Raw genomic sequence first — 13,966 nt, 5'->3', positions numbered from 1 at the left:
CCACAGTATTTTGCTAATTTAGTCACTATATTGAGGAATAAAATAAGATTGGTTTGGCATGATCTGTTTGTTTTTAACAAACCTGTGTTTGCCGCTAGTTATTACTTTATTCATTTCTAGGTGTTGGCAGGTCTGTTTTTTAATTATCTTTTCCAGTATTTTCCTGTGAATTCATTCAGTAAAACTTATTTGCTGGGAAACGAGCTAAGCCAGTTCGATGCCTACAATTTGCAAACTCCAGCAAAAAAATAAAATAAATAAAATAAAATAAAAGGTGGGTGGTGGTGGTGGTGGAAATCACAATATTGTTTTGTAATACAGATAGTCCTCAACTTACAACCACCACCGAATTTTGCCCCCCCTGTCCAGCCTTTCTGGCCACAGTTGTTAAGTGAATCACTTTGACTCTCAGCATTGTTAAGTGAACCTGGATTCTTCCTCGTTGACTTTGCTGGTCAGAAGGTCACAAAATGGGGACCCAGGGACCCTGCGGCCATCGTAAATATGAGTCAGTTGCCAAGCTGACTGATATTTTGATCACATGGCCACAGGGGGCTGCAATGGTCATTGTGAAAAATGGTCGTAAGTCACTTTTTTCAGTGCTGTTGCAACTTCGAACGTTGTACGTTGAGGACTCTGCCTGTATTCACAATTTAGAGACCTTATATCAGGGGTGTCCAAACTTGGGAACTTTTAAGATTTCCCTGCATGGGGGAATTCTGGGAGTTGAAGTCCACAAGTCTTAAAGTTCCCAAGTTTGAACACCTCTGCCTTACAGGAACTGGGGACCGACTAACACATTGAACCACTTTTTAATACATGCACAGGAGCATTTAATACATGCAGTTGGCTGTCTGAATGCAGCAATCTCCGGCTGCGAAAATCAAAATGATGGAAAGCATCAGAAATCCCCATCACATTGAAAGACTAAATCACCCTGCCATCTTATCCTCGCACAATCCCAGATGCCCAGCAGAAAGCAGACGGCCGCAGCTCCCTATTGGCCGGCCAGTGGAGGGTTTCAAATTTTTTTAGAACCTCTTCTGTAGGTGTGGCCTGCTTTGTGGGAGTGGCTTGCTGGCCACGTGACCGGGTAGGAGTGGCTTGAAGACCATGTGACCTGGTGGGAGTGGCTTGGCAGTCACATGACTGGGTGGGCGTGACCAACTTGTAAAATGTGGTGGAACTCACTTAACAACACTCTTGCTTAGCAACCGAAATGTTGGCTCAGAAACTCTGGCATTTGAAGCACACAAGTCTTAAAGTTGTCAAGTTACAAGACCCTCGCACCCCTAACCCTTTAGGAAAAAAAACCCCAGGGGTGTTCAAACTTGACAGCTTTAAGACTTATGGACTTCAACTCCCAAAATTCCTCCTCCAGTAATGTTGGCTCAGGAACTCTGGCATTGAAGTGTGCAAGTTTTAAAGCTGTCAAGTTACAAGACCCTTGCACCCCTAACCTTTTAGGGAAAAAAGACCCAGGGATGTTGAAGTTGACAGCTTTAAGATTTGTGGACTTCAACTCCCAGAATTCCTCCTCTCGCTCTTCATCTTGATGATGTGCGGACGGATGGGGGGAGGGAGCTGGAACCAGTTCTAAACGGCACAGTAGATTTGTGGAAGCTCTTCTGTAGAAGAGGTTAGAACTAGCAGGAACCCACCCCTGTGGCCGGTGGACAGCAGTTTTGAGATAGGCTGCAGCTAAAGCTGAAGGCTCTACGCTGCCCGGAGCATGAAAAGCCAAGTGGGAGCAAGGTGGAAATCAAAGCAACACAGGCGTACTCACATCCCGGAGGTGTAGGTGAATCCAACGAAGGGGAGGTGATGGGCTGAGAACGTAGCGTGGGAAATTGGTGGAAGCGTCTCCTAAAAATCAGGAACAGAGGAGAAAAAACAGGCGCCATTCCCCTCCCCCCCCCAAATGCCCCTGCTCTCCTGGGTATGCAAGCGAGGGCAGGAGGAGTCGTTAGGGGCAGGGTCTTCCTTGCAGGGTCTGTGTTCAAAGTTAATATACACACACGGTCGACAACATGATCTGGGGGACACTGTAAGATAGGTGTGTGGACTTCAACTCCCAGAATTCCCCAGCCAGCTTAGCTCAGCTTAGTTGGCTGGGGCATTCTGGGTGTTGAAGTCCACATGCCTTACACTGACTTTATTGTCACTTTGAATATACACGAATATACACTAATCAGCACACATTAAAATGAAATTTCGTTGCATACCACTCTGAAAGGGTCACCACCTCCAATATACACTACATAAACATGACGAAATAAATAAGGGAGAAAAAGAGAGAGAGAGAGAAGAAAGGAAGGAAAAAGAAAGAAAGAAGGAAGGAAAAAGAATGAAAGAAAGGGAGGAGAAAGGGAGGGAAAGAAAAAAGGAAAGGAAGAATGAGAGGGAGGGAGGGAAGGAAAGAAAGAAAGAAAAATAAAGAAGGAAGGAAAAAGAAAGAAGGGAGGAGAAAGGAAGAGAGAAAGGAAGAGAAAGAAAAAAAGGAAAGGAAGAATGAGAGAGGGAGGGAAGGAAGGAAAGAAAGAAAGGAAAAAGAAGGAAGGAAGGAAGGAAAAAGAAAGGAAGGGAGGAGAAAGGAAGAAATAAAGGAAGGGAAAGAAAAAGGGAAAGGAAGAATGAGAGAAGGAGGGAGGGAAGGAAAGAAAGAAAAAAGAAAGAAAGAAGGAAGGAAAAAGAAAGAAAGAAAGGGAGGAGAAAGGAAGGGAAAGAAAAAAGGAAAGGAAGAAAGAGAGGGAGGGAAGGAAAGAGAGAGAAAAAAAAGAAGGAAGGAAGGAAGGAGCTCAAGGTTGGGAAATCCTGCTCTAAGGGCTAAATTTCCTGCATTTTTTTCAAAATACATTCAGTTGCTCCTGTTTTTTGGCCTTGCAAAATGACTTAAAAGCCATCGGTGTCTGCATCCAGTCAGAATGAAGCCTAAACAACGGCACCCGCAGAGTAACGTTATCCTGTAACGGCTGCATTTATGTATTTGTGTAACTGATACTGGTGCGGGAACTCATGTCCCAGTATTTGCACAGTGTTTGCACCACGACTTCCATTTTATCCCATGCCTCCTTGCCGGGGCCACTATAATAGTCCTTGACTTACAAAGTTACGACGGATCTCCCCAGGGATTCTTAAACCCAGATATGAACTTTCACCGGCCTCCCCCAAGAATAACCCTGCATTCGGGGTTAGCTGTTTCCAGCGTCCCACAATCATGTCATCACAATGTACATTTTTTTGTCGGAAACTTGGGGGGGGGGGGATCACTTCCAGTTTCTAGCAAAAAGCATCTATTGTGGACAAGGGATTTGCCTACCTCCCTTACAGCTCTGTTCTTTTTACTTTTTACAGAGCACAATTGAGGGCCTTTTAACAAACTGCATCCCTATTTGGTTTGGTGGCTGCAATGCCTCAGCTAGAAACTCCCTACAGAGAGTGGTAAGGACAGTGGAGAAGATTGTACAAAGCTTGCTCTCCGTTATTCAGGTTGCTGCTTATAAGCGCTCTGTGCTTAGAGCTTGAAGCACTGTTAGAGACCCCACACACCCACGCCATGTTCTGTTTCGGTTGCTCCCCTCTGAGAGGAGGTTTTGAAGGATTTCTAGCAGGACCAGCAGATTCTGGGAGAGCTTTGCTCCTTTCATACCATCAATCTTGTAAACTCGCAAGACTTGTTTCTCTCTCCATGTACATGTGTGCATCCAAACTAGATTGTGTTGTTTCTCTGTGTCATATAATATATGTGGGTATCTGCATAATTTTGCATTTATTTATACATCTTTTCATGTTTATGTAGTGTATATGGGAGGTGGTGACACTTTGGGTGCTGTATGCAAAGAAATTTCATTTAAATGTATGCCAATTAGTGTACGTTCAAAGTGACAATAAAGTTATTATTCTACTCCACTCCACTCCATTCTATTCAGAATTCTGTTCTATTCTATTTCATTCCATTCTATTCTTTCTGTTCTATTCTATTCTATTCTTATTCTGTTCTGTTCTAATTCTATCCTATCTTATCCTAATTCTAATTCTATCCCATCCTATTCTTTCTAATTCTAATTCTATTCTATTTTATTCTTATCTGTTCTGTTGTTCTGTTCTGTTCTAATTCTATCCTATCCTATCCTATTCTTATTCTGTTCTATTCTAATTCTATCCTATCCTACCCTATTCTAATTCTACCCTATCCTAATTCTACTTTAATTCTATTCTATTCTAATTCTATTAAATTATATTCTAATTCTATCCTATCCTATCCTATTCTATCCTACCCTACCCTATTCTAATTCTACCCTATCCTAATTCTACTTTAATTCTATTCTATTCTAATTCTATTAAATTATATTCTAATTCTATCCTATCTACCCTATCCTAATTCTATCCTATCCTAATTCTATCCTATTCTAATTCTATTCTAATTCTATTAAATTATATTCTAATTCTATCCTATCTTATCCTAATTCTATCCTATTCTAATTCAATTCAATTCAATTCAATTCTATTCTCATTCTCATTCCAATTCTATTGAATTCCTATGGTGGTGCAGTGGCTTGAATGCAGGATTGCAGGCTCATTCTGCCAACTGCCAGCAGTTCGATTCTCACTGGCTCAAGGTTGACTCAGCCTTCCGTCCTTCTGAGCTGGGTAAAATGAGGACCCAGATTGTTGGGGGGCCAAGAGGCTGACTCTGTAAACCGCTTAGTAAAAGGACTGTGAAGCGGGATAGAAGTCTAACAGGTATTGCTGTTACTTCTTAAAAACTCTCGCTTAGCCACAGAAATCTTGGGCTCAATTGTGGTCGTACGTCGAGGACTACCTGCACGGCGTCCCACTTAGCGAGCAACGTAACTTGCCACCATTATTCTGGCCTTGATTCTAGTCCTAAAGGGAGGACTTCTTGTTATTGAGGGGATGCATGTACATGTTTTGTTTTTATAGCGGCAGCTGCCACCGCCATCCCACCCCCCAGCAGTGACTCCCTACTTTTCCATTCACTCCCAAAGGGGTGGCATGGATGATGTCATCGGTCACAATTCAAGGACTACCTGGATTGGAGAGCTGTGTGCAATGAAATTTCATTTTAACCTACGCCAGTTAGTGACAATAAAAATCCATCGAACTCTACATCTAAGGTGTAAGCTAATAAAGGGTTGGATTAGACTGGATTTTCAGTGGCATCTTTGGGTTTAGGCCTGACCACAAATGCAGTGGCACTGAAGCAGTGGCACTGAGCATGGGTTGCCAGCCCTCTGTGGCATCTCCTTTCCATCCTGTAGCCTCCCAAGTTTCCATCAGATCTCAAACCCAGCCAACCCCCCCACCCACCCACCCATCCCGCTCTCTTTCTCTAGGGCAGGGAGGTCAGGATCTGCTTGGCAACTCCTGGGGTTCCTGCCCATCTCGCGCACACACACACACACACACACACACACCAGCCTGGCACAAGGCCCTTGGCATCCGCCCTTGGCATCATGGATCGTTACTGCTTCTTTGAGGGTGTCGTCGTCGACATCGAAGTTGGAAGTGTCGGCCGGACTGGCTACCTTGGGGACCAAGGGGGGAGGGCTGTTGCGGAGGTCCTCCCAGGCGATGCGCTCGAAGAAGGGGTGGCGCGTGAAGTCCTCGATGCCCTTCTGGCCCAGGCGGACTTCTTGGCGGCACAAGAGCTTGCGGATCAGGTCCTTGGCACTCTCTGAGACGTCGGTGATATGCAGAGGAAACTGCAGGTGGTCCTGGAAGAGGAAAGAGAAGCAGGGATGCCGACATCTCAGAGGGTCTATCTGCTAGCCTTGGGCAGCTGGTATCGATAGGGGGCGCTGTGCTCTGCCGGGGATTCCGGAAACCAACATTCCTGGAAGTAACTAGGATCATGAAAGCAACAGATCGGGGTTGAAGCAAGGTAACCAAGATCAGGAAAGCAACAGATCAGAGTTGAAGCAAGGTAACCATAAAAGCAACAGATCAGGATTTAAGCAAGGTAACTAAGATCATGAAAACAACAGGTCAGGGTTTAAGCATTGTAACCAAGATCATGAAAAACAGATCAGGGTTTAAGCATTGTAACCAAGATCATGAAAAACAGATCAGGGTTTAAGCAATGTAATCAAAATCATGAAAAAAACAGATCAAGGTTTAAGCAAGGTAATCAAAATCATGAAAAAAACAGGTCAGGGTTTAAGCATTGTAACCAAGATCATGAAAAAACAGATCAGGGTTTAAGCAATGTAATCAAAATCATGAAAAAAACAGATCAGGGTTTAAGCAAGGTAACCAAGATCATGAAAACAACAGATCAGGGTTTAAGCAATGTAATCAAAATCATGAAAACAACAGATCAGGGTTTAAGCAAGGTAACCAAGATCATGAAAACAACAAATCAGGGTTTAAGCAATGTAACCAAGATCATGAAAACAACAAATCAGGGTTTAAACAAGGGCAAGAGAAAGGTTGCACAGCTGTCAGAATTCACCCTGCATTAACAGAAGTGAAGAGGCAAGCTCACCCTTCAAGAACGGGCTACAGCCAGTCCTCGACTTACAACCATTCACTTAGTGACCATTTGAAGTTGCAACAGCACCGAAAAAAGTGATTTATCGGCATTTACAACCGTTGCAGTATCTCCATGGTTACGTGATCACCATTCAGAAGCCTGACAGCCGACTGGCATTTATGACGGTAGCTGCGTCCTCCTGGAGGTCACGCGATCCCCTTTTGCGACCTTCTGGCCAGCAACATCCATGGGGGAGCCGGATTCACTTAACAACCATGTTACCAGCTTAACAACGGCGGTGATTCACTGAGCAGCCGGGGCGAGGAAGGTCGTAAAACAGGGCGGAGCTCACTTCGCGAGTGTCTCGCTCAGCCACGGAAATGTCGAGCCGAAAGGTGGCCACGACTGGGTGGAGAAGAAAGGCCCTGCCGTGGGATCGTTTGAGGTGACTCGTGAAAGCGAGCCAAGCTACGTTTGGGAGGGGAAGTGGGAGAGATCACACCCAGGGCTGGCAGCCAATTTGACTCAGGGAGGGAGTTGCCTGAATCTTTTGCCCCAGGCAAAAAAACCCATCAGCTACTGAACGGGTGCAAAATCCAGCAGTTGAGCCCGACCAACGGAAGATGGGCGTTGGGGTCCTCCTGGTTGCTAAGCAACCTGGAGGACCACACAGCCCATCTTCCATTGGTCGGGCTCAACAGTTGAATTGCCCTAGGGGCCTCCCGGTTTCCTAGATCTGAAGATTTCACAATGGGGACCAATTCCTTCGCTCCGTAGCTCTTTCTCGTCCTAACGGCTTAACGCTTGGTCTTCCCTCCTGATCTGAGCCGTGTCTCTCAGATTGTATACACGAGGAATCAGAATCAGGATAGAGCCGGAAGGGACCTTGGAGGTCTTCTAGTCCAGCCCCCTGCTCAAGCAGGAGATCCTATACCATTTCAGACAAGTGGCTGCCCAGTCTCTTCTTGAAAGGCTCCAGGGATGAAGCTCACACAACTTCTGTTCTTTGCAGACTAACAGAGTTGGAAGGGACCTTGTAGGTCATCTAGTCCAACCCCCGGCCCAAGCGGGTGACCCTACACCACTTCTGACCGAGGACAGTCCAGTCTCTTCTTGAAAGCCTCCAGGGATGAAGCTCCCTAAACTTCCGAAGGCAACTTCTGTTCCATGGGTTGATTGTTCTCCCTGTCAGGAAATTCCTCCTCCTTCCAGGTTGAATCTCTCCTTGGTCAGTTTCCATCCATTCTTCCTTGTCTGCCTCTTCTTGAAGACCTCCAGGGATGGTGCGCCCACGATTTATGGTGGCAAGCTGTTCCACTGGCTAATTGTCCTCACTGTTAGGAAGTTTCTCCTTAATTCCTTCTCCTGCTTCTCTCCTTGATTAGTTTCCATCCATTGTTTCTTGTCCTGCCTTCTGGTGCTTTGGAGAATAAATTAACCCCCTCTTCTTGGGGGCAGCCCCTCAAATTTTGGAAGACTGCTATCATGTCACCCCTAATTCTTCTTTTCTTTAGACTAGCCAGACCCAATTCCTGCAACCGTTCCTCATATGTTTTACTCTTCAGGCCTTTAATCATCTTAGTTGCTCTTCTCTGAACTTTTTCCAAAGTCTCAACATCTTATTTTTGTAGTCTGGTGACCAAAACTCGATGCCGTATTCCAGGTGTGGCCGTACCGAGGATTTATCAAATTTTATACTAAGACTTCACACGGTTTTGATTCAATGCCTCTGTTTATACAACCAAGGATTGTATTCGCTTTTTTGGCTGCTGCCGTGCACGGCTGGCTCACGTTTAAGGGATCATTTTATGGGAGCTTCATCCCTGGAGGCTTTCAAGAAGAGACTGGACTGCCCTCTGTCGGAAATGGTGTAGGGTCTCCTGGTTGGGTGGGGGTTGGATTAGATGACCTCCAAGCTCCCTTCCAATTCTGCTAATCTGAAGGACTAGGGGAGACAGGATGGCAGTCTTCCAATATTTGAGGGGCTGCCACAGAGAGGAGGAAGGGGGCCAAGCTATTCTCCAAAGCACCTTTTAAGGTCAGACAAGGAAGAATGGATGGAAACTGACCAAGGAGAGATTCAACCTGGAAATAAGGAGGAATTTCCTGACAAGTGAGAATAAACTCATGGGACAGAAGTTGCCTTCGGAAGTTATGGGAGCTTCATCCCTGGAGGCTTTCAAGAAGAGACTGGACTGTCCTCTGTCAGAAAGAGTGTAGGGTCTCCTGGTTGGGTGGGGGTTGGACTAGGTGACCTCCAAGGTCCCTTCCAGCTCTGTTCATCTGAGTAGTGCCACCAGAGGCCCTGCCCCATGGAAAGGCTCCATCAGCCGCTGGGAGGGCACCCACAGCCTGCCTACAAGCAGGTCAAGAGAGTGGGGTGATTTCCTGCTTCTCTTTGGAATGAAAACGGTGGGTGTACTACTTCCTGCCCCCCCATGCCCCCCACATCTGGAATCCCCCTTCCAACCCTGTCTAAACTGTCTACCTGACTCCAGGGTCCCCCCCCCCCCAGTTCCTGTTGTTGAGCCAGGTTGCGCCAAACCGGTACTTGAACCTTTGGTTTTTCCTGCATAGGTGTGAAACTTTGCTTTTCTCCCCATTAAATTTCATTTTCTTGGACGGGGCCCATTGTTCAAGTCCATCAAGATCTTTCTGGATCCCCAGCTTCTCTTTTTGGGTGTTGGCTCTTCCTGCCAGTTGCAAACCAATTGCAAACGAGGGTTTGGCCATCACGTGTGCATAACAAGCACTTGCAAAACAAGTAAGTACAGGCAGTCTCGACTTACAACGGGTCATTTGGTGCCCGTCCGAAGACCCTGAAAAAAAGGACCTTTGTCCACACTTATGACCATTACAGCATCCCTGTGGCAGGTGTGATCGAAATCCAGAGTCTTGGCAACCGACTCATATTTACGACGGCCGCAGCGTCCCAGGGGGTCAGGTGATTCGCCCTTTTGCGACCTTCTGACAAGCCAAATCAAGGAGGAAGCCCGATTCATTTAACAACCGGGTTACTAACTGAAACAGCTGCAGTGATTCATTTAACAACCACAGCAAGAAAAGTCATATAATTGGGGAGGGACTCATTTAACCACTGTCTTGCTGAGTTGTCAGTAATGTGGGGGCTGCATTGTGGTCGTAAATCGAGGACTACCAGGGATGGGATTGAAAAACGTTAGCAAATGGTTCTCGGCTTGGGTGGGTGTGGCCATGGTGGGCGTGGCCTACTCGGCCTCCTGCACCATGGAGGGGGAGCTTTCAGCCTCCCCAGGCTCCGGAGGCTTTCCTTGAGCTTCCGGGAGGCCTCCCCAGGGCTTCAGAGGCCCTCCGGAAGCCAAAAACGCACCCGTTTCCGGACTTCTGGAATTTCCAGGAGGCCCATTTTTCGCCCTCCTGGAGCCTCCGTGTGGGCCCTGCACTTACTCGGTATGATGAACGGACCCCAAACTGGTAGTGGTTTGGTGGCCTGGGTTGCTAGAAACAAAGTGACCCAGGCTGGCCACGTCCCCGAACTAGTTCTTCTACGGCCGCACCATCTCGCTTTTGGCTTCTGCGCATGCGCAAAACAATTTTTATTGTGGTGTGCGTGTGCATGCGTGGCCCGCCCAGAAGTAAACCAGCAGTAGCGGCTGCCGGAGCCCACCCCTACCGCATGCGGACTCCTGGGAAGGGAGGGTTGGGCGGGGTGGGGCCAGCCACTCCTTGCAACCACCGGTTCGGCAAACGAGATGCAAAACCAGCTGAATCTTACCCTTGAGGGCTACCTGTAGAACGTTTTTAAAAATCATTCCCGCGGTCTTTCTCCCCCCCCCCCCCCGGTGCCCGCCTGGCTCACCTCGTGGTTCATGATTTTGCCGTAGGTCTCCACCAGGGACTCGGCGTGGAAAGGCTTTTCCCCGAAAAGCAGCTCGTACATGCAGACGCCCAGGGACCACCAGTCGCACTCGGGGCCGTATTTGCCCTTGCGGTTCTCCATGGCTTGCAGGATCTCTGGGGAGACGTAATCGGGGGTGCCCACCACCACCGATGACTCCACCTGGGGGGAAGGAAAGGCAGAGCCCAGTTCAGATTCTGCCACCTTTCAAGTTTATCCTTTGGATTAAGATCGAAAGAGCCTCTCGGCAACCTTTGGAAGGGTGGACTTCAACTCCCAGAATCCCCCCCCAGCCAGCATGGAATTCTGGGAGTTGAAGTCCACCCTTCCAAAGGTCGCCAAGGTTGGGAAAAAAACGTGGCTTTATACAAATGCTGATTTATTTGGAGCATAGCGGATGCCCTCGACGTATTTCGTGTGTTGGCTTGATGACACTTGACATCATTTGACACCCAAAACCACTCCTTGCTCTCCCGCCCCCTCTCCGTAGACCCCTATGGTTACAGTTCCCAGAACCAGCTTAACTCTGAACCTGGTTTAACTGTAAACCTGGTTTAACTCTGAACCTGGTTTAACTGTAAACCTGGTTTAACTGTAAACCTGGCTTAGCTCGAAACCTTGCTTAACTCTAAACCTGCCTTAATTCTGAACCTGGTTTAGCTCTAAGCCTAGTTTAACTCTAAACTTGGCTTAATTCTGAACTTGGCTTAGCTCTATACAGGCTTAGTTCTAAACCTGTCTTAGCTCTAAACCTTACTTAACTCTAAACCTGGCTTAACTCTAAACCTGTCTTAGCTCTAAACCTGGTTTAGCCCTAAACCTGCCTTAATTCTGAACCTGGCTTAGCTCTAAACCCATTTTAGCTCTAACCCTTGCTTAGCTCTAAATCTGGTTTAGCTCTAAGCCTAGTTTAGCTCTAAACTTGGCTTAATTCTGAACCTGGCTTAGCTCTAAACCTGGCTTAGCTCTAAACATGGCTTAGTTCTAAACCTGGCTTAATTCTAAACTTGGGTGCACTCTAAACTTGGTCTTAGTTTAACAAAACATGCCGTGTGCAATTAAAAAGACCATTTTCAGGAAATGAATGGCCTCCTACCAAAACTGATGCCCACAATACACTGGCAAAGACCCCACCCTCTTCGCTCTGACACTCTTGAGCTGCCTGGTGGTGGGGGGGGGCGGTCTGTCTACCCCACGACCATCCAGGCCAGCCTTCCCCAACCATGGCTGGACGCCAATCCCCATCCGACCCCAGGCCAAGCTCACCGTGCCGTCCGGAGCCAGGCGAAGGCAGGAACCAAAGTCCGCTAGGCGGATGTGCCCGCTGGTGTCAATCAGGATATTGTCGGGCTTGATGTCCCTGTGGAGGGAAGGGCCCCCCTTGGTAAGTGGTGGGACCTCAGAAATGTAGAAAGGTTGGGGGGCTGTTGGGCTCTCGGGGAAGGACCAGGGTGCCACCCGCTCCTTCCCTCAAACATGGTAAACAATGGTGGGGGGGGGGTGACTTTTAGAGTCATGGTGGCACAGTGGTTACAATGCAGTATTGCAGACTAACTCTGCCAACTGCCAGCAGTTCAGTCCTGACCGACTCATGATTTACCCAGCCTTCCATCCTTCCGAGGTGGGTAAAATGAGGACCAAAATTGTTGGGGGACAAGAGGCTGACTCTGTAAACCGCTTAGAGGGGGCTGTAAAACCACTGTGAAGCGGGATATACATCTAAGTGCTACTGCTATCTTCCTTCCTTCCTTCCTTCCTTCCTTCCTTCCTTCCTTCCTTCCTTCCTTCCTTCCTTCCTTCCTTCCTCTAGTTGGAATACAGAATTACAAGCAAACTCTTCCCAGAGTTAGGAATTCGATCCCGACCGACTCAAGGTTGACTCAACCTTCCGTCCTTCCAAGGTGGGTAAAATGAGGACCCAGATTGTTGGGGGACAAGAGGCTGACTCTGTAAACCACTTAGAGAGGGCTGGAAAGCACTGTGAAGCGGTATATAAGTCTAAGTGCTGTTTCTGTTATGGACCAAGCGGGGGGTGGGGAGTGGGTAAGCTGACCAATTTTGGCAAGCCATCTCAGTTTCTTTCCAACCTAACTTCAGGGATTCCCGGCTAGGGCACAGGGGTCTGCAAATATGGTGAAACCCCCCTACTATGGTGGTTACAACATTGCTGTGTGATTTTTCTCCCTCACTTTCCGTAAAACTCCCCAGAAATTACCAAGCAGGGAGAAAGGAAGGTAGCAGTAGCATTTATATACTGCTTCAAAGTGCTTCACAGCCCACTCTAAGCGGTTTACAAAGTCAGCCTCTTGCCCCCAACAATCTGGATCCTCATTTTACTGACCTCGGGAAGGATGAAAGGCTGAGTCAACCTTGAGCCTGGTGGGATTTGAACTGTCAAATTGTAGACAGCTGTCAGTCAGCAGAAGTAGCCTGCAGTACTGCACTCTAACCACTGTGCCACCATGGCTCAAAATAATAATAATAATAATAATAATAATAATAATAATAATAATAATAATTTATAATGTTATACTTAGGGATTCTGCAGTTGGATAACATCAAGCATGGAGAAGTAAAAACTATTGTCAGGCGAGAGTACACCAACAGAGTTAGGAAAATTTTGAAATCTAAATTGAATGGTGGAAATACAATCAAGGCCATAAATACCTGGGCAATACCAGTTATAAGATACACAGCTGGTATAGTTAAGTGGACACAAGCTGATTTGGACCTTTTAGACCGAAAAACCAGGAAACTAATGACAATGCACTACAGTTTACATCCACGTGGTGATACTGATAGACTGTACCTGCCCCGAAAATCAGGTGGCAGAGGATTATTACAAGTGAAGCAAACAGTTGAAGAGGAAAAACATGCACTGGCTGATTATTTAAAAGAAAGTCAAGAACATCTATTAATCGAAGTAAAGAACAAAAATCTACTGAAGGCCCAACAGACAAAACAAGAATACAGAAAAGATGTGATAAAATCAAGAATGGAGAGTTGGCAGAACAAAGCACTGCATGGTCAATTTCTGGAAAAAATAAAAGATAAAGTGGACAGTGAACAAACTTGGTTATGGTTAAAAACAGGTACATTAAAGAAAGAAACAGAGTCACCAATCCTGGCTGCGCAAGAACAAGCTATCCGCACAAATGCCATTAAGGCCAAAATCGAAAAATCCTCTGATGATGCCAAATGCAGACTTTGCAAAGAAGCTGATGAAACTGTTGATCACATACTCAGCTGCTGTAAAAAAATCGCGCAGACTGATTATAAATTGCGGCACAATTCAGTAGCACAAATGATCCATTGGAATTTGTGCAAAAATTATAATATTAAAACAGCAACAAACTGGTGGGAACATCAGCCTGAAAAAGTCACCGAAAATCAGATGGTCAAGATCTTGTGGGATTTCCGTATACAAACCGACAAAATACTGGCGCATAATACACCAGACATCACACTGGTTGAGAAAAATAAGGTCACAATCATAGACATCGCAATACCAGGTGATAGCAGGGTCGCCGAGAAGGAACATGAAAAAATTGCAAGATACCAGGACTTAAAAATCGAAATTCAACGACTATGGC

At 46.5% G+C, this 13,966-nt stretch overlaps 1 protein-coding gene across 1 annotated transcript in view; it reads right to left on the bottom strand.

Moving 5' to 3' along the window:
• Positions 1 to 1,782: 1,782 nt before the first annotated feature.
• Positions 1,783 to 13,966, bottom strand: part of LOC148042274 (serine/threonine-protein kinase MRCK gamma-like) — a 37,676-nt gene continuing 25,492 nt past the window's right edge. The window contains exons 6-9 of the mRNA XM_087703071.1: positions 11,640 to 11,733; positions 10,335 to 10,535; positions 5,490 to 5,738; positions 1,783 to 1,866 (exon numbers count right to left, since the gene is read on the bottom strand). Coding sequence (XP_087559197.1) covers positions 1,783 to 1,866; positions 5,490 to 5,738; positions 10,335 to 10,535; positions 11,640 to 11,733 — 628 coding nt within the window. The remainder of the gene's footprint in view (positions 1,867 to 5,489; positions 5,739 to 10,334; positions 10,536 to 11,639; positions 11,734 to 13,966) is intronic.

Source organism: Thamnophis sirtalis, unplaced genomic scaffold (genome assembly GCF_051295495.1).
Source record: "Thamnophis sirtalis isolate CommonGarterSnake01/CBP01778 unplaced genomic scaffold, rThaSir2_p1.2 scaffold_19, whole genome shotgun sequence".
Taxonomy (NCBI): Eukaryota; Metazoa; Chordata; class Lepidosauria; order Squamata; family Natricidae; genus Thamnophis; species Thamnophis sirtalis.
This window is presented reverse-complemented; position numbering and strand designations above follow the sequence as displayed.